At 38.0% G+C, this 25146-nt stretch overlaps 1 protein-coding gene across 11 annotated transcripts in view; it reads left to right on the top strand.

Moving 5' to 3' along the window:
- The window catches only part of FAM13A (family with sequence similarity 13 member A), a 354285-nt gene that overhangs the window by 185079 nt on the left and 144060 nt on the right, over positions 1 to 25146 (top strand). For 10 of the 11 annotated variants that reach the window (XM_036922105.2, XM_057502438.1, XM_036922104.2 and 7 more), the window contains one exon: positions 3838 to 3921. The exons of the other annotated variant lie outside the window; for it this stretch is intronic. In XM_036922105.2, the coding sequence (XP_036778000.2) occupies positions 3838 to 3921 (84 nt within the window). The remainder of the gene's footprint in view (positions 1 to 3837; positions 3922 to 25146) is intronic. 11 annotated transcript variants of the gene reach the window in all.

Raw genomic sequence — 25146 nt, 5'->3', positions numbered from 1 at the left:
GAATCCTCTCTAGTAAAATTGAACAAAGACCTGGATGAAATGAGGAAACAAGCTGGTGAATAACTATGGGAGTCACATGCTAGGCTGAGGAAACAGCGAGTGCTTTTCTATTTTTTAATGTCATTAGTGGTTGAGTAGTAAGGCCAACAAAGCCAATGATAAACCAGGTGTTCTTAAATAGTGTTTTCATAATACTGAAATGGCACAACTGGTTGAAGCAATTGGTTGTTGCATAATCCATTCAAACCCATTCAGTCAAAAGTCTCATTTAAATAGACCAAATGTTTAAAATGAACACAAATATACCCTATATAATCATGTCTAATTTATTTACCATTCCATTCTCCAATCACCAGCATTGGAATACCATACATAACAGGGCTCAGTTAATACTTGTTGAGTGAATTTTATGCCCACATAGAGTTTAATACTTATAAACACAAAACATTCCCCCTTCAAACCCTTTCAAAGTTCTTCCAAGGGAAGAGCTTGAACACAAACCCATGGTTTCTTTCCTTTTCCCTGGGCATGTGGGGACTTGCTTTAAATTTTTTTCTTTCAATTTAGGTATTATTCCCATACCATAATATTCACCTGTTTAAAGTATGCAATTTGTTGGTTTTTTGTAAGTTCACAAAGTTGGGCAACCATTACTATTACCTAAATCCAGGACATTTTTATCATCCCAACAAGGAATCCCATACAGACTGGACCCATTAGGAGGAGCTACTCCCCATTCAGCCCTCCTTCCAGCCCCTGGCAACCACTGATCTACTTTCTGTCACTATTTGCTCTCCTATACATTTAGCATAAGTGGAATCACACAATAGGTGCCCTTTTGTGTTTTGTGCTCCTTTTACTTAGCATAATGTTTTCAAGGTTAATCTATGTTCAGCAAGCGTCAGTACTTCATTCCTTTTTATATAGCTGAATAATATTCCATTGTATGGATATGCTATATTTTGTTTTTCCATTTACCAGTTGATAAACATTTGGGTTGTTACCACTTTTTGCCTCTTATGAATAATGCTGCCATGAGCATTTATTTACTAGTTTTTATGTGGACATATGTTTTTAATTCTCTTAGGCATCTACTTCATAAGTATAAATGGTTTTGTAAAGGCACAACTTTTTAAAAGTCTTATCTTAAAAATATTTCTGGAGTCCATAATATAGCTGTCTTAAATGAACAGATCATTTCCAGTTGCTTTTTTAAGCTATTAGTTGACTCTAATTGTTCTCCAAAAATCCAAGTAACATTAGCCCTGAAGAAAATGTTTTCTATGTCCAGTGGCTCTGGAGTCCCTGACCCCCTGCCTGCTGCATGGGTGGGTGCTGTATTTCAGCAGCATTCTAGTGAGGCAGTGGGAATGCAACTCTGAGCAGGTGTTGGCTTACCTCATTGTCAAAAATATTACTTCTTCCATGAAGAAGCATAAAATCATAAAGTCTTAAATTTAAGCATTATACAGGATTCTTGGAGCTCATCTAATCCAGTGTCTCATTTTGTAAATCTTTGAACTGAGGGATGTCCAATAGGTTAAATGCTTGCCTGAGTCCCTGTAGCTGTTAGAGAACCAGGATAAGAGGCCAGATCACTTGACTCTAGTTCAATGCTCTCACTACAAAATTTCACTTTGTTTCTGTTGTCTAAATTTGAAGTCATCAAACAAAAAATAAACATGATTCATCTAAGTGGCATTTTCAAATAAAAGTTTACAGAAAATGTTTTCAGAGTTTTAGAGGGAAAAGCTATCAGCCTTGTACTCATTAATTCACAGGGACAGGAAGGAAAAACAAAAGTAATAAAGAAATACTATCACTTTTAGCTTGTGCATAAGGAAGAAAGAATCATAGGCATTTGTAAACAGTCATAAACAAAGGTCAGCTATTCTTATTAACAGCCCTTAAGAGTCAGTTTTTTTCTTTCTCATAACATTCTAATATTTACATACCAGTGGTTTTTAAAGGGGGCATAAGGATTAAACATAATTGTATGATGCATGGGTAGTCAAATTATGCAATGGATTATGCAGTTAATCGCTTGGATCTTCTAAATATCATGCTGGATATAGTTTATCCCTCTCACAGTGAGTCAGAAGCGGGAATGGGTTCATTCACTATTTCCAGGAAGCAGCTTACCACCAGCAGGTGCTGTGACTTGTGGGAAAGGGTAGGACTGGAACACACTTACTTGGAGATCTCAGAAATGTACCCTTGGGTACTTACATAGGATTGTACATGGGGCCACAGGCAGCTGAGCATGTTGGCAGCAGCTCACTATCCCCAGCTTACAAGAGGCTCTTGCTCTCCTCTGAGTCTGGGAATATTGTTCCCCAGCACAACGCTGAGAACAGGTGCCATGTACATCCCTGTGGTCCAGGCATGTCTCAGCTCTGCCACACTCTGTATGATCTTGGGCATGTCATTATAGGAGGAGGGTTGGGAAAAGGGGTAGACCAGTTGATCTTTAAAATCTCTTATGGCTTGAAAATACTATGGCTCTACAATTTAGTGATTTAAGATGTCAAGTATATTGCCCAAGAAGTAGTATATAAAAGTGGTAAGAGTTCAGGCCTTAAAGTTATACCAAACCATCTTTTAGTACTGGGTGATACTGGAAAGGTTTCCTTAACTTCCATAAGATTTTATTGTGCTTATCCTTCAGAGGAGAATGACAACAGTACCTAACTCATGGGGCTGTTGGTGGTAAAAAAGGCAATAGCAAATACAAAGTCTTTAGCACAGTGCCTGATACATCCTAAGATTCAGTAAATATTTATTAGTAGTAAGTAGTACTGTTCTAGGGACATTTATCCTGCTAATATACCACCCCCTTTAGAAATGTGAATGTAATTGCAGCAAATGTTAGTAATATAATGTATGTAGACTAAGATATTGTTTTAAAGATTGTAATCAATTAACCCTAAAGTAAACTGGAATAAAAATACTATGATTTAGATAATTGAATGATAGAGATGATGGGGGAAGAAAAGGGATGAAGAGATGAAGGTTATGGTGCAAGTGAACGAGATCTGACTTATTTTCTCCTTTGTATTATTGTTGTCTGTAGTCTTCCTCTTGTGTATTTTTTCTTTCCTAATTTAGAGATACAATCATCTTTTAATAGTTTATCAAAGTTAATGGTTCAGAAGTAACACTGTACAGTACTTTTTTACAAAACAAGATTAATGTTTTACCATGTAAAATAAAGAGTAAGTCTGTCCAAATCCATGTAAGCTGCCTCCTTGTAATTTCTGCTTCTATTTTTGCAAGTACTATTGTGTTATGAACCAACGATTTAGAAGCATGATAATTTTGGAAACAGATATTCAGGTGTTTATCCTCAGTTAAAATATTGGTATGAAATGCATTATTCAATAGTGGTTTGTTATATTATCTAAAGGAATTTGTCTAAGATAAAGTATTTATAAAATCAGAACCCATTTGTAAAATACTGTGAGGAAGTTGGCAACTCTAAATTTGGAGGATGATATCTTGGAGAATAAACTTTTCAATTCTCCAAAGAAGAGATGAGTTGTGTATGAATGTGCAAGTGACAGAATAGTGTAGATGAGATTTTTAATGGCTATTTCTAATATATGTATCCTGAATGTCCCATACCTACTCCATCACCATCTCGTCTTACTTTACTGTTGAAGGTGACAAATAAGAAAGGAAACATTTTTGACTTCTCATTATAATCTCACTAGCTTCTGATGTGAACAACTCAAGCCAGAAATGCCCAATCTTTAAAATTTTCTTTCACTACATTATAATCTCCAGTTGGGGTGATGTTCTTTAGTCTCTAATGTTTCTTTTCTATTTCTTTTATAGGAAGCCCATTGTAAGAACTCCTTACCCATCTTTCTAACAAAAGACTTAGAAAGAAACATGCAAAACCCATCTCCAAAAACCAAGGTAAATTATGTCTGCTGTTTGGGCTACCATGTGAGATGTTTAGGAGGGTTCTTTATGTTCTTGTGCTTCCATTCTCTATTTCTTGCATTTCCCTTGCCCCCTGTTTTTTTGGTGGAGGCACAGGGAGGTCTGGTGTTATAAAAAGCACTTTTTACTTAATACATTTAGTCCAAGTTTATATTCATCCAAAAAATTTTAGGACTCTCCTTTTATTTAATAGACAATAATAATTTTTCATAGATGGTTTTATTTCTGCTCAGTATGGTTTCCAGCCTACAACATAGGAAAATAGTCAAATGTAGTAGATTTTTCCTTGGTTAATTCAAGGGGTAAAATAAAATGCCCAGCTGTAATTTCTCTTTTTTCAAAATAGAAATCACTTTGGTCTTTCGTAGTTATAAAAATAACACATGATCAATGGAAAATATTTAAGTAAATTTAATAAGGAAAATAAGAACTGTCGTACATATGATAGAACAAAGAGTTTAATGTGTAAAATTTTGTTTTCCTTATTAAGAAAAATCCTAAAAGCACATAATTGTTTTGCCAGTACAAAGAAATACTCCTTTAACCTAAAATATGTCATGAGAATTTATTTGCCTTTTGTCCAACCAGAAAAGTGATTATATTAATTTTAGAAACCCTTTCCTAATTTTAAGCTTTCCTTTTGAGTAGAACTTTTCCTATTTGCTAGGTACATGTAATATTTCTACCTGGGCACCATGACCTATTTTTTTCCCCAGTTCTAAGAAAAAAATGTTATCTAAACTTCAGTCCATTGTAGGCAGAATTTATAAGAATTCTACTTCCTAATTTTAATTGCAATTGACTATAAAATTAATCATGGCCTTACCTTTAAAAGACAAATCAGTGAAATATTGAGTCATTTATTTATTGTCTGTCTTCATTATGGTAAGAATCTATGGTTTATTTTTAAAAGAAATTAAACTTTTTTTATAAAACATATTCCACCTTGATTTTTTTTGGAAAATTATTTTAGCTATCATGCTTTCCTTTCCAAATTCAAACTATTTTTGTAACTTTTTCACTGATATGTTTGTTCATACAAGGACATAATAATTCTAATATACAGTAGATATTTTGTTTACTGTGAATTAATAAAAATTCTATTTCAAAAATATACTTACCAAACAAATGCCTTGAAAAAATATAGGATTTGAGAAAAATTTTTAAGTTACATTTGCTTATTAATTCTGTTGGTATAACTACTTCTACATGAAGAGACCCTAGATGAATCACTTCCTAAATAAAAGAGAATCAGGAAAATAAAATTATTCAAAAGGATTTGATTATTATGAATTCATCCCATTTGGCTTATTTCAGGCATACAGAATCAATAATGTACATTTATTTTCCTTTATCAGTCTTACTGTATGGTTCATGAACAGACTAATTCAATAGAGAAATTAGTTCATTGATTAAGCCTTGGTTAAGCCTTTAGCTTCTTTGTGGCCTTAGTTTACATAGGCAAACTAATCCCTGCTTAGTTCATGTGTGATTAAAATATTTGCAAATTCAAATCCCAGAAATGAGACAAAACATGTGAGCTGCAAGAGATAAGGCACTAACTCTTCCACAGAGGTTTTATCTTAAGATCTTGTTTCTTCCAGTTGATCTTTGAAAACTAAAGCTGAGAACACCTACAAAATACAGTTGGTGTGTTATTCCATTTGGCCTCCATGGCTGTCTTTCTCAGACATCTCTAGTTACAGCTGTATTTACCTTGGACAGCTAAATATTTCTTATCCCTACATAGCCAGGCAAAATGGTAATCCAGAAATGACATATGTCCATTGTCTCTGGAGATGTCTCTCTTGTCTAAGCCATATGTCCCCATCTGTGTTCCCTCTGCCAGCTGCTGTCTCTGCTCTTTGGCAATGGGAAGGATTATATTTCTCTTCCTTAGGTAGGAAAGCCACATCTTGATTTGAGTCCAAGCTGAATAAAAAATGACACCTCCATTACACAGTGCCATGACACTTCCTGGATGAGCAATGATCTCCAGGCCTGCAAGCTCAAGGACATAACTTTCATAACCATTTAATACCCACTATTGTGTTAACTACACAGGCAAACAAATAACTGGAGTAGATGATATCAAGGAGAAAATCAAACAGACTTTTAGAGAGATGTAAAAGAACATAGAAAGGCACAGCTCCTTGTAACCTAAGACGATCTGAGGACAGGAGACAGTCTTTTCTCCCAAACACAGGCCATAGGTGCTATGGCTCTAAATAAGTTTCACAACCAATATTTATTGGTCACAGTATTTTAAACCCTGAAAGGGATCCAGTGAACTGAGGGAAGAAAACTATCTTCCTTCTCTCTTCCCTTGGGGTATGCTCTAGACTTCCCACTGTAGTTGCTATGTTCTTGACCTCAGCAAAAAAATCCAAGGTGAGGGCATTGTATGAAGATATATATCAGATTCATTCAGTGCTGGAATGAAGGCATAAAATGAAAGACACTCTATTTCCTTCCTGACCTTTATCAGTGGATAAAACTGTACTGAAAAAAAATTAGAATTACAAAAACATAATAGTCTTAGACGTTGGATTCTCCTAATGCTTTTATAGATGTCTCCTTTAGTAAAACAAAGTCATGTTAACTATAAAATATCTGATAAAGATAATGTGGGTATCAAGTAAACAGGTAGGTTGCAAAGGCACTATTAAATTATTTTTCTTTTCAAAGATTAATGGTTTCAGGGACCATGAATCATTTGTGATGATTTTCTTCATTAATGAGATTAGTTGTCACTTATATTTTCTTAAATATTTTTAAAATACCTATGCCTTTTAGGAAAGTAAACTAGAAACTTTAAGTAATGCAGGGTTTTGAGAAAATTTAGTGGTGATGTAACTTAATTTTCAATATGCAAATTATTAGAAAGAGTAATCTAATAAACATTAAATTTTATCAAGCTTCCAAGTTATTTTAAAATAATTAATGGACACACATATGTTTTTTGTTTAGTTAATTGTACACTCTAATTAGTATCCTACTTTATCCAGTTAAAATTTTTCGCTATATTTCCATGCACCAACCTAGTTTACATGCTTATTTTTTAATAAAAGTAATAGTTACAGTGTAGAGATAATAGTGGTGATGATGATAGCTAACAATGATCAAGGTCCAGACACTGTACTAATTCGTGTGTAGTATCTCATCATATTCATATGTTGTCATATATTTAGCTATTTTGAATATTTGGGACTGTTTCTAATGTATTATTGATATAAAACACTACTATATAAGTGTTAATAAAGAATAAATTTTGAATGTTAAAGAGTATCATTTTCTTAGGTTTTATTACCTATAGTAGAATTAATGGGTATGAACAGTTTTATGACTAACGTACCTTAACCTCCATCTCTTCCCCCTTAAGATAACATTATTTTGAAATTATAGGCGAACTATATACCTATATATCTATATACAATATATATTATAGTTTTGCAGGTTTCAAAGTTTTATATAAAAAAGTGTAACAGTGCATCACTTTCTGCAACTTCCATTTTTTCTGTTCAATGCTCTATCAATATCTACTTTCAATAAGAATATACCATAGATTATTTAGGTACTATTCTAGGTCTTAATATTTAGATTGTCTCCAATGTGAATAATTTTCACATGACACCTTTTATGCACATCTGGAAGTATGGTTATAAGAATGTACATCTCTAACTTGTCCCAACACTGCAAACTAGGATGTTGTGCCAATTTACATGTTCCACAGGTGTGTATGATTGTTTCCATTTTTCATATCCTCACCACTCCTACCAGAGTTGCTGTTGTTTCCCCCAGCCCAATGAGTGTTAGATGCATCTTGCTATTGCCTTAATTTGTATTTCTCTAATTTCTAGTGCTGGCAGAGACATTTATTGTTCACTGAATATCTGTGTTTGTCCAATGTTTCCCAGCCCCATTGCAGTTAAGTGAGGCCAGCCAACTACTTCTGGTCCATAGGCTATAAGCAGAAGTGCCAAATGTCACTTCAAGGGTAGAGAATTAAAAAAATTTGTGCACAGCTCTCCTGCCCATGGGCCCTTTAATGACTGTGGAGCTGAGCCCCTGTCAGCTTGCACTGGGTCTGTGTTGTGACCAAGAAACAAACCTCTGCCTTGTTATGTCACTGAGATTTCTGGGTGAATTTGTACCTTTCCTGTCATGTAGTCTGTCTGATCAATGTATGTGCATAGTGTCTACTGTGTTTATTTTTTCATATGTTTATTAGACATAAGTTATATCTGTGATCACTGTGTATTGCTTCTGTCGTTGCCAATTTTACTATTGTGTTTGCCTTTTTTCTTAATGATATTTAAGAGTTTGTTAGCTGTTATATGTGTCAGTATATATAAATACTTTCTCCCAGTTTCTTGGTTTTCTCTTCATATTGTATATAGGGCTTTTTGATGTATGAAGGTGTTTAGTTTAATGTAGTCAAATTTATCAGTCTTTAGTTTTTGTGCTTTTTCCATCTTCTTAAAGAAATCCTCATCTACCTTGAAGTCATTAAGGAAGTCTTTTTATTGTTTTTCAAAAGTTTGTTTTGCTTTTACATATACGTAGGTTTTAATCCACTTGAAAATGAATTCTGTGTAAAGCATAAAGAGTCTAATTTTATATATGAAAATCAATTTAGCATATTTTTCAATACTTCATTTTTTTCTTTATACTTTTCAGACTATCATTTCTTTTTTTTTTTTTTTTTTTTTTTTTTAGATAATTATTTTTTATTGAAGGGTAGTTGACACACAGTATTACATTACATTAGTTTCAGGTGTACAACACAGTGATTCAACATTTATATACATGATAATTCTAAGTACCAGCTATCACCATACCAAGTTGTTACAATATTTTGACTATATTCCTTATGCTATACATTACATCCCGGTTGCTTATTTATTTTACAATTGGAAGTGTGTACTTTTTCGTGGTTGTTGTTGTTAGGGCATCTCTCATATTTATTGATCAAATGGTTGTTAACAACAATAAAATTCTGTATAGGGGAGTCAATGCTCAATGCACAATCATTAATCCACCCCAAGCCTAATTTTCGTCAGTCTCCAATCTTCTGAAGCATAACGAACAAGTTCTTACATGGAGAACAAATTCTTACATAGTGAATAAGTTACATGGTGAACAGTACAAGGGCAGTCATCACAGAAACTTTTGGTTTTGCTCATGCATTATGAACTATAAACAGTCAGTTCAAATATGAATACACATTTGATTTTTATACTTGATTTATATGTGGATACCACATTTCTCTCTTTATTATTTTTAATAAGATGCTGAAGTGGTAGGTAGATACAACATAAAGGTAGAAAACATAGTTTAGTGTTGTAAGAGAGCAAATGTAGATGATCAGGTGTGTGCCTGTAGACTATGTGTTAATCCAAGCTAGACAAGGGCAATAAAACATCCACATATGCAGAAGATTTCTCTCAGAACAGGGGTGGTGAGGTTCTAAGCCTCACCTCTGTTGATCCCCAATTTCTCACCTGATGACCCCCCTGCGACTGTGCCTGTCTTAGGTTGTTCCTCCCTTGAGGAATCTTACCCGTCTCTGGCTAACCAGTCATCTTCCGGGGCCATACAGGGAAATGTTAAGTTGGTAAGTGAGAGAGAAGCCTTATTGTTTGAAATGGTTAGCTTTTTATTTCTTTGCATATTTATGCCCTGTGGCTTCTATGCCCAGCATTTGTCTTGAGGTATCTTTACCACTTGGAGGAGTTATGATACTCGGTAAATTTGATATGAGGCACGAATTCTATTTAAGAATTCGTTGTAATTAGGAAGGAAGAAGAAAAGCTATAGAAGTAGCAGGCGGGAGAAAACATGGGAAGATTGATTATTTCTTTGACATATCTTCTTGTAGAGTAACTTCAGCATGTATATATTTTAAGCTACTACTTAAATTGCGCACACACATTAACATAATAGGAGTATAGTTACATAACCAAAGCATACCTGTAATTACCAGCCATCTCCAGTGAAACCAAGAAAACCAGTTAGGCACCCTAGGCATTTGTGAAAACTTATCAATGATATGATGGTTATTATCTAACTGAATTTGAGTAGTTTGAGAAAAATCAGACAAATTAAAACAACCCATTCCTGGGCACTGTTCACATCCCATATGTTCTTTTAACAGTAAATAGTCTGTAGTTGTAAGATTTTGGAGCGCTACAATTTGCACTTATCCTAATTCTTGGTTGAGTTCCAACAGTATAGATCCAGTCAAATTTGTTGTTTTACTGTATGCACAGGCCAGCTTAGATATCTCCTTCATTCCCATGGCAAGTCCAGGAGCTGGTGGGATGAGTGCATCTACAGCTGTAGCAGTGCGTGGATCTTTGTTGGGGTTTTTTGATGATCATCTTCTGGCATGAGTCTTCCCGAGAGTGCTGATGTTGGAAGTTCTCTTTCATATCGTTTCTTAGTTCATTTTCGGGGTAGCCAAATTAGGCTTTGATCCTCTGTATAAACACAAACAGACCCTTTGCCTACACTTTTATATGTCCTTTATATCATTGTGTAGAACTCATTAGAGGTCACCACATAGGAACTGCATTTTTTTTTTTTAATCATTAATCTACACTTACATGACGAATACTTTGTTTACTAGGCTCTCCCCTATACCAGGTCCCCCCTATATACTCCTTTACAGTCACTGTCCATCAGCGTAGCAACCTGTTGTAGAATCACTACTTGTCTTCTCTGTGTTGTACAGCCCTCCCCTTTCTCCCACCCCGCTATGGATGCTAATCTTAATACCCCCCTACTTCTCCCCCCCTTATCCCTCCCTACCCACCCATCCTCCCCAGTCCCTTTCCCTTTGGTACCTGTTAGTCCATTCTTGAGTTCTGTGATTCTGCTGCTGTTTTGCTCCTTCAGTTTTTCCTTTGTTCTTATATTCCACAGATGAGTGAAATCATTTGGTATTTCTCTTTCTCTGCTTGGCTTGTTTCACTGAGCAAAATACCCTCCAGCTCCATCCATGTTGCTGCAAATGGTTGGATTTGCCCTTTTCTTATGGCTGAGTAGTATTCCATTGTGTATATGTACCACATCTTCTTTATCCATTCATCTATCGATGGACATTTAGGTTGCTTCCAATTCTTGGCTATTGTAAATAGTGCTGCGATAAACATAGGGGTGCACTGATCTTTCTCATACTTGATTGCTGCATTCTTAGGGTAAATTCCTAGGAGTGCAATTCCTGGGTCAAATGGTAAGTCTGTTTTGAGCATTTTGATGTACCTCCATACTGCTTTCCACAATGGTTGAACAAGTTTACATTCCCACCAGCAGTGTAGGAGGGTTCCCCTTTCTCCACAGCCTCGCCAACATTTGTTGTTGTTTGTCTTTTGGATGGCAGACATCCTTACTGGTGTGAGGTGATACCTCATTGTAGTTTTAATTTGCATTTCTCTGATAATTAGCGATGTGGAGCATCTTTTCATGTGTCTGTTGGCCATCTGTATTTCTTTTTTGGAGAACCGTCTGTTCAGTTCCTTTGCCCATTTTTTAATTGGGTTATTTGTTTTTTGTTTGTTGAAGCGTGTGAGCTCTTTATATATTCTGGACGTCAAGCCTTTATCGGATGTGTCATTTTCAAAGATATTCTCCCATACTGTAGGGTTTCTTTTTGTTCTATTGATGGTGTCTTTTGCTGTACAGAAGCTTTTCAGCTTAATATAGTCCCACTTACTCATTTTTGCTGTTGTTTTCCTTGCCCGGGGAGATATGTTCAAGAAGAGGTCACTCATGTTTATGTCTAAGAGGTTTGTGCCTATGTTTTCTTCCAAGAGTTTAATGGTTTCATGACTTACATTCAGGTCTTTGATCCATTTTGAGTTTACTTTTGTATATGGGGTTAGACGATGGTCCAGTTTCATTCTCCTACATGTAGCTGTCCAGTTTTGCCAGCACCATCTGTTGAAGAGACTGTCATTTCGCCATTGTATGTCCATGGCTCCTTTATCAAATATTAATTGACCATATATGTCTGAGTTAATGTCTGGATTCTCTAGTCTGTTCCATTGGTCTGTGGCTCTGTTCTTGTGCCAGTACCAAATTGTCTTGATTACTATGGCTTTATAATAGAGCTTGAAGTTAGGGAGTGAGATCCCCCCTACTTTATTCTTCTTTCTCAGGATTGCTTTGGCTATTCGGGGTCTTTGGTGGTTCCATATGAATTTTTGAATTATTTGATCCAGTTCATTGAAGAATGTTGCTGGTAGTTTCATAGGGATTGCATCAAATCTGTATATTGCTTTGGGCAGGATGGCCATTTTGACGATATTAATTCTTCCTAGCCATGAGCATGGGATGCGTTTCCATCTGTTAGTGTCCCCTTTAATTTCTTTTAAGAGTGACTTGTAGTTTTCAGAATATAAGTCTTTCACTTCTTTGGTTAGGTTTATTCCTAGGTATTTTATTTTTTTTGATGCAATTGTGAATGGAGTTGTTTTCCTGATTTCTCTTTCTGTTGGTTCATTGTTGGTATATAGGAAAGCCACAGATTTCTGTGTGTTGATTTTGTATCCTGCAACTTTGCTGTATTCCGATATCAGTTCTAGTAGTTCTGGGGTGGAGTCTTTAGGGTTTTTTATGTACAGTATCATGTCATCTGCAAATAGTGACAGTTTGACTTCTTCTTTGCCAATCTGGATTCCTTGTATTTTTTTGTTTTGTCTGATTGCCGTGGCTAGGACCTCTAGTACAATGTTAAATAACAGTGGGGAGAGTGGGCATCCCTGTCTAGTTCCCGATCTCAGCGGAAATGCTTTCAGCTTCTCGCTATTCAATATAATGTTGGCTGTGGGTTTTTCATAGATGGCCTTTATTATGTTGAGGTACTTGCCCTCTATTCCCATTTTGCTGAGAGTTTTTATCATGAATGGATGTTGAACTTTGTCAAATGCTTTTTCAGCATCTATGGAGATGATCATGTGGTTTTTGTCTCTCTTTTTGTTGATGTGGTGGATGATATTGATGGACTTTCGAATGTTGTGCCATCCTTGCATCCCTGGGATGAATCCCACTTGGTCCTGGTGTACGATGGTTTTGATGTATTTTTGAATTCGGTTTGCTAAAATTTTGTTGAGTATTTTTGCGTCTACGTTCATCAGGGATATTGGTCTATAGTTTTCTTTTTTGGTGGTGTCTTTGCCTGGTTTTGGTATTAGGGTGATGTTAGCTTCATAGAATGAGTTTGGGAGTATCCCCTCCTCTTCTATTTCTTGGAAAACTTTAAGGAGAATGGGTATTATGTCTTCCCTGTATGTCTGATAAAATTCCGAGGTAAATCCATCTGGCCCGGGGGTTTTGTTCTTTGGTAGTTTTTTGATTACCGCTTCAATTTCGTTGCTGGTAATTGGTCTGTTTAGATTTTCTGTTTCTTTTTGGGTCAGTCTTGGAAGGTTGTATTTTTCTAGGAAGTTGTCCATTTCTCCTAGGTTTCCCAGCTTGTTAGCATATAGGTTTTCATAGTAGTCTCTAATAATTCTTTGTATTTCTGTGGGATCTGTTGTGATTTTTCCTTTCTCATTTCTGATACTGTTGATTTGTGTTGACTCTCTTTTCCTCTTAATAAGTCTGGCTAGAGGCTTATCTATTTTGTTTATTTTCTCAAAGAACCAGCTCTTGGTTTCATTGATTTTTGCTATTGTTTTATTCTTCTCAATTTTATTTATTTCTTCTCTGATCTTTATTATGTCCCTCCTTCTGCTGACCTTAGGCCTCATTTGTTCTTCTTTTTCCAATTTTGATAGTTGTGACATTAGACCGTTCATTTGGGATTGCTCTTCCTTTTTTAAATATGCTTGGAGTGCTATATACTTTCCTCTTAAGACTGCTTTTGCTGCGTCCCACAGAAGTTGGGGCTTAGTGTTGTTGTTGTCATTTGTTTCCATATATTGCTGGATCTCCATTTTGATTTGGTCATTGATCCATTGATTATTTAGGAGCGTGTTGTTTAGCCTCCATGTGTTTGTGAGCCTTTTTGCTTTCTTTGAACAGTTTATTTCTAGTTTAATGCCTTTGTGGTCTGAAAAGTTGGTTGGTAGGATTTCAATCTTTTGGAATTTACTGAGGCTCTTTTTGTGTCCTAGTATGTGGTCTATTCTGGAGAATGTTCCATGTGCACTTGAGAAGAACGTGTATCCTGTTGCTTTTGGATGTAGAGTTCTGTAGATGTCTATTAGGTCCATCTGTTCTAGTGTGTTGTTCAGTGCCTCTGTGTCCTTACTTATTTTGTGTCTGGTGGATCTGTCCTTTGGAGTGAGTGGTGTGTTGAAGTCTCCTAGAATGAATGCATTGCATTCTATTTCCTCCTTTAGTTCTGTTAATATTTGTTTCAGGTATGTTGGTGCTCCTGTATTGGGTGCATATATATTTATAATGTTTATATCCTCTTGATGGACTGAGCCCTTTATCATTATGTAATGTCCTTCTTTGTCTTTTGTTACTTTCTTTATTTTGAAGTCTGTTTTGTCTGATACCAGAATTGCAACACCTGCTTTCTTCTCTCTGTTGTTTGCTTGAAATATCTTTTTCCATCCCTTGACTTTAAGTCTGTGCGCGTCTTTGGGTTTGAGGTGAGTCTCTTGTAAGCAGCATATGGATGGATCTTGCTTTTTTATCCATTCTATTACTCTGTGTCTTTTGATTGGTGCATTCAGTCCATTTACATTTAGGGTGATTATTGAAAGGTATGAATTTATTGCCATTGCAGGCTTTAAGTTTGTGGTTACCAAAGGTTTAGGGTTAGCTTCTTTACTGTCTTACTGTCTAACTTAACTCGCTTGTTGAGCTATTATAAACACAATCTGATGATTCTTTATTTCTCTCCCTTCTTATTCCTCCTCCTCCCTTCTTCATATGTTGGGTGTTTTGTTGTGTGCTCTTTTTAGGAGTGCTCCCATCTAGAGCAGTCCCTGTAGGATGCCCTGTAGAGGTGGTTTGTGGGAGGCAAATTCCCTCAACTTTTGCTTGTCTGGGAATTGTTTAATCCCTCCTTCATATTTAAATGATATTCGTGCTGGATACAGTAGTCTTGGTTCGAGGCCCTTCTGTTTCATTGCATTAAGTATATCATGCCATTCTCTTCTGGCCTGTAGAGTTTCTGTTGAGAAGTCTGATGATAGCCTGATGGGTTTTCCTTTGTAGGTAACCTTTTTTTTCTCTCTGGCTGCTTGTAATACTTTGTCCTTGTCTTTGATCTTTGCCATTTTAATTATTATGTGTCTTGGTGTTGCCCTCCTTGGATCCCTTGTCATGGGAGTTCTGTGTACCTCTGTGGTCTGAGAGGCCATTTCTTCCCCTAGTTTGGGGAAATTTTCAGCAATTATTTCTTCAAAGACATTTTCTATCCCCTTTTCTCTCTCTACTTCTTCTGGAATGCCTATGATTCTTATATTATTTCTTTTATATTGATCACTCAGCTCTCTTAAAATTCTTTCATTCCTGGAGATCCTTTTATCTCTCTCTGCATCAGCTTCTCTGCGTTCCTGTTCTCTGTTTTCTAGTCCATTAATGGTCTCTTGCATCTCGTCCATTCTGTTTTGAAGTCCTTCCAGAGCTTGTTTTATTTCTGAATTCTCCTTCCTTAGTTCTTGCATATTTCTCTGCAAGTCCATCAGCATGGTTATGACTTTTGTTTTGAATTCTTTTTCAGGTAGACTGGCTAAATCTATCTCCCCAGATTCCTTCTCAGGGGAAGATGTAGCAGATGCCGAAGCTGTCTGGGTTAGTCTTGTCTGAATCATATTTTTTTGCCTTTTCATGTTGACAGGTGCTATTGACTGTCAGCTGGGAGGGCCAAAATTTTCACTTACTACTGGCCTTTCTTTACTGGGGCAACTGCGACCCCTAGTGGCTTGTGTTGGGTAATTGCGTGTAGAGTGGGTCTTTGTGTCTTGCCTGGCCGGGAGGGAGAAATTTCCCTTTCTGTGGGCGGAATTTGTCTCAGGCTGCTTCTCTGCTTTCGCAGCGCCCGGTGGGGTGATGGATGGGGGGGCTGCTTGACTGTTTGCCTCCGTGAGGGGTCTCAGAGCTGTTGCCCAGGGGGTTAGTGCACCCGGTTTTCCCTGTAATTTCCAGCTGCTGTACTGTGACCTGGGTTGTTTCCGTCAAGCTGTTAAGTCCCTGTCCCTTTAAGACTTTCAAAAAGCCCCCGCTTTTCTTTGTCACAGGGGCATCAGCTTCAGCACCCGCTCTGAGGTCTTACCCCCTGTTCTCCCAGTATCCAGGGCCCCCTGGGCATATACTGTGTCTGCGCTCTGGCCCGGATGGCTGGGGCTGGGTGTTCCGCAGTCCTGGGCTCCGTCTCCCTCCCGCTCTGCCTATTGTTCTCCCGCCGGGAGCGGGGGGAGGTGCGCTCGGGTCCCGCAGGGCCGGGGCTTGTATCTTACCCCTTTCACCAGTCGCTGGGTTCTCGCTGGTGTAGCTGCAGTCTGGCCACTGTCCTGCGTCTTCTGGTCTCTCTTTTAGGGCTAGTTGTGTTTGTTGTATTTTCAAAAGTATATATGTTTTTGGGAGGAGATTCCCACTGTCCTACTCACGCCGCCATGTTGGCTCTGCCTCTCCTATCATTTCTATTAAACAAAAATTTTTATGTCTGTTTCTGGGCTGTATTTGTTGCTTTCTCTATTTGTTTATCTTGTTTCATTATCACAATGTCTTATTAACAATATCTGATAAGACAAGTTCCTTCAACTTTGTTTTCCTTCTTGAAAATTATCTTGGCCATTCTTGGTCCATTGCTTTTGCAATTGAGTATTTTCAAGTTTCATGGGAAGTCTTACTTAGAAGTTAAATTGAATTGATAGATAAATTCCATGAGAATTGGTATTCTATCTATGACCATTATATAACTTTCCATTTGCTCAGGTCCCCTTTAATGTCTTTTGATTTTAAAAAATTATGACTTTCTTCTTAAATGTCCTAGGTAGCTCACATTTTGTAGATATTATAAATTTAATGCTTATTATGTCTTCAACTTTGTTGCTGATATGTAGCATTGAAACTGATTTTTATGGTTGATTTTATACCTAGAAAGCTTGACAAATCCTCATTAATTCTAATATTTTGTTAATCAATTCATCTGCAGATAATGAGCATTGTTCATTCTTTTTCAAGCCTTTCACCACTTGTGTCTGTGTGTGTGTGTGTGCTATGTTCTAGGACCTCCAGCATAAGGTTAAATAGAAATGGTGATAGCATGCCTTAATGAGTTGCTTCCTGATGATAAGGGAAAGTTTCTACATTTGACTTCTAAGTTTTATCATAGAATATTTCTTTTTTTTTCAGCTTTTTTTTTTTTTGTAATTCTTTCACAATACCAGATACAAAGCAGACCTTCAATAAAGACTGGCAAATTAACAAATAAATTATTTAATTTCTTCTTTTGTTTTCATATGAAAGTAGTTAGTGTCACTGTGTTTTCATATATGTTTTTCTTCACATTTACACTGAATTAGGTTTATGATGTTTACTGTAGGTGTTTGGTGGATATGCCTTTTAAGCTTAGGATAGATTTCCTTATATTTGTAGTTTGCTAAAAATTTTTATCTTGTGTGAATGTCACATTTTAGCAAATGTTTTCTTTTGGATCTGCATGGTTTTTCTCCTGTACTCTTTTATTGTGGGAAGTTATATTGATAGATATTTTTTCTTACCTTAAATCAATACTGCATTACTGGAATAAACCAGTTCTGAACCTGGCCTTGATACATATTTTTTAAATACCTTGCAAGTTTTGGATAACTGATACTTTGTTTAGTATTTTTGCATCTATGTTAATAAGTATGTTTTATCTAATTTTGGTATAAGAGTTATGCTTGCCAAATAAAATGGTTGAGGAGAGTCTTTTCTAATCTCTAAAACAGTTTAAGATGAGGATTCTCAGTTCCTTCAATAGTTGGCAGAATGTACCTATAAAATTGGATCTTATGGGATTTATTGGTTTATTTGTTTTTAACTTTGTTTTTAAATATTTCTGGCAAGTTGATTTCTATCTAATTCAGTCTCTTTAATGTTTATAGTGTTATTCATGTTTTCTATTTCTTCTGAATTTTGAGAAGTCACATTTTCTAAGAAATGCCCTATTTTAACCAATTAAATTTATCAGCATAAAATATTTCAGTGTTTTCTCTTCTTTCTATATCTTTATTTTATCCGTAGTTATAAACCAATTCTTCATTTCTAATACTATCTGTTGGGACCATTTCTGATTTGCTTTTGCTTAGGCTTACCAGAGAATTTCCCTGTTTTACTGGTCTGTGCAAAGAAGTAGCTTTTAATATTGTTAACTCTCCATTGTATCTTTGTTACCCATTTCATTGATCCCTGATTGTTATTATTTCCTTTCTATTCTTAAGCAGATCACTCAAATGATTCAATGGACAGTCCCTAGTCTCTTTTTCTCCACAGACATATACTTTTAAATACATTTTCCATGTGATGTGATACTGAAACTTGATTTTTTTAAGTATATTTGCTCTATTTACTAAAATCCTCTTTTGATGTTGAGTGCCCTTTATTACATTAGAAAACTGTCTTTTAGAGTCATGTAATTTTCTATCTTCCTCCACCCCCGCGTTTTTTTGGTGGGGGGGGTGAATATTTTCACAATGCTGGATACATAGTGAACCTTCAATAAATACTTGAGAATGAACAAGGGAGTCAATTTTTTTCTTATCCCATAAGTAAGCAGTGAGAGAGAGTGTGTGTCTCTATGTCTATAGTAATGGGAATTTGCTCTTTTAAGAATCTAGTCAAATTTATTACATTTTTCCTTTGAAAAGAGTTCAATAAACATTAAACACATTGTAAGGTAAATGAAACCAGACCAGGCAAGTGGCAACAAAGGAGCAAAAAAATTTATTAGCACAATCCCGGGCGAGGTTCACCAGTCTGCGTATCCACGGGCCAGGGAAGTCACCCCCAGCAGGAGAAGCGACAGGCTTATCAAGGATGCTGAGATAGCTCTGAGGGTATCGTGGACAGAAGTAATTGGCCGGTGTGGGTGTCGTCATCACCAATGATTGCTCATGCTGAGTTGTTGGGGAGAGAGTACTGCAACACGTGTTCTAAGTGGGACCTGTGGCTAGGGACCTTCTGTTGAATCATTTGAGTGACATTCGCCATTCTCTTCCTTATTTGGCTCCAGTCGGGTTCCTCCAGTGAGACCCGTCCCTTCCTCTGGTACCTCCAGTCTTACATTCCAGCCTTTTTGTCATAGGGGGCACTGGCTCATTCTAGCTACTTCCTGCTGAGGAGGGGCAGTGTGGGGAATTTACAGCTGGTATGTGGCCAGGGGTGGTTTGGAGGGAAGGGGCGAGTACTGGTGTAACAGCATCTGGTTAACCGTTACTAAGGAGATTTCCACCAGTCGCTGTTGAAAAAAATCTGAGGAGACAAGGGGCGAGTAATAGAAGAATAAGAAGGATGGCTAGGGGAGTTAAGATAGTTAGGATCCAGGTCATTAGCTGGGAATTCCACCATCCTGGTATTGGGAAACCCGAGCTCTCAGTTCTTTGTTGTTCTCTGTCTTGGAGATTTTGTCTCACCATTGCCATGGTGTCTCTAATTACCCCTGACTGGTTTGCATAGAACCAGCACATTTCTCCCAAGGAGAAGGGGACATGTACTTGAACCAATCCCTCAGTGCCAGCCACCTCCCAAAGGGGGCCAATAATTGGGCCCAGGATCTAGTGACCGGAGGGCTGGCCCAGTTAGGAGGCAGCATGGGGATAAAAGATGGCAGTGGGGTGGGAATAGGAAACAATGTAGGAGAAGGAAAAGATGGCGGCAATGATGGAAGAGGGTGGTATAACCTGTGGGTGGCGGGAGTAAGGCCGGAAATAGAGGAGTTAGATGTGACGACAGTAGGACCAGAGGCCGGTGGTTGTATCCCCGTGGCGGGAACAGAAGCAGGTGGGGGAAGGGAATTGACTGAACTTGTGGGGGGGCTGAAGTGAAAAACAAAGGAGGAATTAAAGATGGCAGTTTGGTGGGGGGGTGGATAGGGGAGGGGTGAGATGGGAGGTGATACAGCGGTAGGCACAGAAGAGGCCTGAACGGAAGAAGCCTGGGCACTGGAGGGCGAATAAGGAGGGGGTTGGGAAGGGGCAGACAGTTGAGGAGAAGGAGATGGGAGAGAAGGAGAAGGAGGGGTAGGGGCTGGAGCAGGGAGGCCAAGGTCTTCCGGGGGATCTGTAAAGGAAGATTCCAGCACAGTGAGAGGTTGGTAGCCCCTATTGGGGGATTGGCCAGGAGGACCTAGGCCGAGGAACACTTGACACAGAGGTCTGGGTGGGAGCGCAATGCCCAAAAGGCCTGGACATAGGGAACCTCAGACCATTTCCCAGTCCGGTGACAGTAGTTGCTGAGATCAGTGAGGAGGCCGAAATCAAAAGTTCCCTCGGGGGGCCAGCGAGACTGGTTATCCAGACGATATTGGGGGCAGAATCAGGAGCAAAGGAAGATCAGCTTCCGTTTACAGATATCCTCAGATAAGCCCGGAGTAGTGAGATGGGAAATAAGACACCTCAGTGGGGTCTGTGCCTCAGGTTTTGAGTGCTGTCTTCCCATGACTGTTTCCTCCATCACCAGGTCCCTAAATGAGTAGGTCCAGTGTCCCGGATCCACTCCAGCTAGGGATGGGAAAAACAGGTTTGGTGATCCAGAGATAGGGAAGTCTCCGCTATACTGGAGCCAAATAGGCACAGGCAAGAGGGGTGACCGGCTGCAGCCGCGATTTTGGACCGGGTGCCCCGCAGAGGGTAGGAGGAGGGAGCAGGGACAAGGGACTCATCAAGTTGTCTGAGGCCCTGGGATCACGTCCTGTTCCAGAGAGAGGTCCCAGGTCAGGAGATGAGGGGAGAGCCCGCCAGGGCCCCGCACCATCCTCCCGGGTTTCGGCACCAAATGTAATGTAAATGAAACCAGACCAGGCAAGCGGCAACAAAGGAGCCAAAAAAATTTATTAGCACAATCCCAGGTGAGGTTCACCAGTCCACGTATCCATGGGCCAGGAAAGTCTCTCCCAGCAGGAGGAGCGACAGGCTTATCAAGGGTGCTGGGAGAGCTCTGAGGGTACTGTGGACAGAACTAATTGGCCGGTGTGGGTGTCGTGATCACTGATGATTGGTCATGCTGGGTTGCTTTACATGGTCATGTTGGGGAGAGAGTACTGCGACGTGTGTTCTAGGTGGGATCTGCGGCTAGGGACCTTCTGTTGAATCATTTGAGTGACATTCACCATTCTCTTCCTTACTTAGCTCGACTTGGGTTCCTCCAGTGAGACCCGTCCCTTCCTCCGGTACCTCCAGTCTTACATACATAATTATATTTGCAATTTAAGATTTAGGCATTTATGTGTATCTTTTCCTGATTTGTCTCTTTTGAGCTTTTCTTACAATAGTTTCCCATCTGCATTTTCCTCCTATGTTTGTGTACATGAATACATACTTATTTCACTAGCTAGAAAATGCCTGATAGCTTGCCAGCTCCACTGAAGGTGCTGGATGACACAACTATTTCTCTTTGCCTCTTCCATTATCTTGGCAATCACTTTGCAAAGCTGTCTCTTTAGTGCTTAGTAGCATAAGATTTTTAAAAATGAGTAACTTTGTTTATTTATCATTAGAGTTATACCATGACTAAATCTTCTATTTATTATAAGCATATTCTTTATTTGGTTTCCTAAATCACCACTAATATATTTGAAGAATTCTGGAATATCTTTAGAATTAATGACAGGCAGATTCACTTATTTGGATTGTATTTTCCTGTGTTCTGTGATATTTTATAACATACACATATACTATAAAGTAAAAAATAATACCGGATTAAGTAGTTATTTTAAATAATAACACAAAATATGACTGTGCACCACAGAGAAGATAAGTAATGACTCTATAGCATCTTATTACACATAGACAGTGACTGCAATAGGAGGGGGTGAGGACTTGATAATGTGGGTGAATGATGAAACCACAATGTTGCTCATGTGAAACCTTCATAGGATTGTATATCAGTGATACTTTAATTAAAAAATATATATATGACTCTGTATCTGGGTGTACCTGCCTAATCTCTTAATCTAAATTTGGCTCATTTAGTCCTACCTCTATACTTGGCCTCTTCCCAGATGCTGTAAGCAGTTGTAACCCTAGGAAAGGACCTCTGGAGAGCGTCTAGATGAGCACTGTTGGAAGGCCCAGTAGGGAGCCAGCCTGGACTCACTGCTCCTGAGTACCCACCTTCCCAACACTGGGTTTGATACCTGATCCCTGAACTTCCCCAGCCTGATTCATCTCACCTTGCATATCTGCCTCTTTGACAAACAACCTGAAACTTAGGCTCAGTTTGGACATTTCATCATGTTTATCCTGTGCCAGGTGCTAGGGATGCAAAGTTAAAAAGCCACTGTCTTTTACCTCAAGGAACTAGGAGAATAGGAGAATGGATGTGATACAAACAACTAAAGTAAGACATCACATGTGCTAGACTGATTTTTCTCATCTCAATCTACCTTGGGGTTCACTGTCCTATTTTACAAACAACCCGATCTTAGCCTGGTTGCCATGAGTTTTTATTAACCCTAAAAATCTCACTAGCCTCTTCTTCTTATTCCAGTATCCCTTGGTTTTCCCGTTTCTACAATTATGACCAAAGTCTAATCAAGGTTATTAATACTGACTGCTGTAACAAAACATCCCCATAATATACCTGACTTTGTTCAAAAAAGTTTACTTCTTCTCCTGTCACAGTCTGATGCAGGAGGGAAGGCTTCCTCAGCAGCAAGCTTCTCTGCAGTGATTCAAGGCACAGCCTTTCTTCTTTCAGTTGTATCATCTAAAAAGAGGACTTAATCTCGGCAGTGAGAAAGAAAAAGCACATGCAAAGTTCACAGACACCTAACTGCCCAGAACTCCTATTCACATCCAGAACTCAGTAACATTCATGAGAATCTGGAAAATATTTTGCATTGTGCCCAGGAAGAGGAAAATGACATAGGAGTTGGTGAATACATAACAATGTTGTTGCCACAGCCTGACCTCTATTTGCAAATATATTTTTCCTTTTCTCTTAGTATGCAGAAAACCACTCAGTCTCTCTGCAAGGGTTATACTCCAAAGAGTCAGTCAGTCATTAGAACGAGCTCAAGCTTCAGAATTTCTGGGAGATAACATCAGTTCTCCATCAGGTCCAGACACAGTTCCTTTTGGTCAGAGATTCTGTGAACTAAAAGGACAGATTGTCTCTCTTTCTATGGAACAATAAACAATCCCATTCACACACATAACAAGTGCCCAGGAAGTAGTGGAGGTGCTTTGATTAGGCCTAGATTCTGCTTTCCACAAGGAAGGCTGTTGTCCATTTTCTCTCTGGCTGTTGCCTTCACTTTTTCGAATCTCTGTCCTTCTGATTACTCCCTTTCAAGTGGGTACAGCAAGCATGCCTTCCTTAAACTACAGCTTGCCACCTGTTCATGGAAATTTGATGACTCTGGTTGTTTTTTAATTCTTGAACTGGAAAGGCTTTTTCTTAGTCTGGGCTGATGTGTTTTGTGGTAGTGGTGATAGGTTGATAGTTCGTTTGTGGTGGTTTGAGGGGGGTTGATAGTAAATTCCCTCAAAAACATGAAAACATAATTGGCTTCTGATCAGTTATAATACCCACAGGTGGTCATTTTCTGCTCTGCCTTCCAGATCTCATGGGAGTTCCTCATTGGAAGAAATTAACCAGAACTGGCAAGGGATTCTGAGAAATGCAATGTCCAGGTTTTATGGCCCTGCAGTATATAACTATCTTATAAAATCACATGAAATTATGTTTCATATAACAGAATAGAACTTATGTGCTAGTAAATTGGTTAGAGCTAGCTTTGTGGAAGAAATAGAATTTAAGTCAAATTTCTAAAAAGAATTAGAAAAGTGGACAGAGGAAGGGTTTCAGTTAGAATGGCATAAGCAAAGACTAGAAGGAGAAAATGAGCATCTAACATTTTGATCAGTGTTTATGGACCAGGCTAGCTTGAGTAGGCTTATGTAGGAAGTAATAGAAGTAAATTCTGAAAGGTGTGTTGCAGCCAAACTGTAGAGAGGTTTGATTGTTAAATGTTGCGTTGCTATTCTGTGTAACAAAATATTAACAAAATAAACAGCAAAAATAAACCAAAAAAGCAAATATAAAGAATAAAAGGAAATTAATTTTTATACAAAGAAAGAAGGTTTGGTAACAACTGAAAAGGCACATATATGACCAAAAAGATAATTATTAGAGGGGTTTTATTTTTTACTAGATCAGATGACTTGAGAAGGATTACTTTAATGAAAAGATCTCTGACTTTACAGTCTTACAGAAGCAACTCTGTCATGTAATGTATCCTTAGGCACATTACAGAATATTTTGTGATCCCAGTATTCTAATTTATAAAAGAAGAGACAATAACATGTAATAATAATATATGTGGCACTTACTGAGTATTTACTGTATGTTAGGCTGTGAAAAATACTTCCAATATTATTTCATTAAATATTCACAACACTGTAAGATAAAAAGGACCTTATCAGTCCATGTAGCCTTGGCTATACTTCAGTAATAAGCAATCCCAGAATCTTTGTTTATTTATTTCTTATTCATGCTGCCTATTCAACTTAGATTGACAAGGGGCCTCTGTTTATGCTGGTCACTCAGGGACCTAAACTGACAGAGCAGCCCATCTTGAATGTTGCCGTTACTGTGCCAGAGGAAAAATAAAAAGTTCTGTAGGATCTTTCACTGAGGGTTAAATGCTGTGGCCCAGAAGTAATTCCATCATGTTTGCTCATAACTCATTGGCCAGAACAAATCACATTGCCCTACCCAGCCACAGTGGGAACAGGAAATGCAACCCTTTGATGCACCTAAAAGGAACTTTATCAGTATTTGGTAAACAGCAATAACATCCTACTGCATTTTCCTTCTTCCTGTACAGATGAGAAAATGGACACTTTGAGAGGCAAGTTAACTTTCCCAAGGTTGCATAGATGAGTGCCACATACACTTGATCTAAAGCTCAAACTGTCTACCCTCAGTTGCCTCCCTTTTCTGTGGTCCTATGTGCTATATTGTGTTATACTACTTCCTCTGCAGAGCAGTTGTGAGAATTAAATATCATATATTGCATGGGGCATG

The sequence above is a fragment of the Manis pentadactyla genome, chromosome 5 (genome assembly GCF_030020395.1).
Source record: "Manis pentadactyla isolate mManPen7 chromosome 5, mManPen7.hap1, whole genome shotgun sequence".
NCBI lineage: Eukaryota > Metazoa > Chordata > Mammalia > Pholidota > Manidae > Manis > Manis pentadactyla.
Note: the sequence above shows the minus strand (reverse complement) of the source record. Positions and strands in the feature narration are given on the sequence as shown.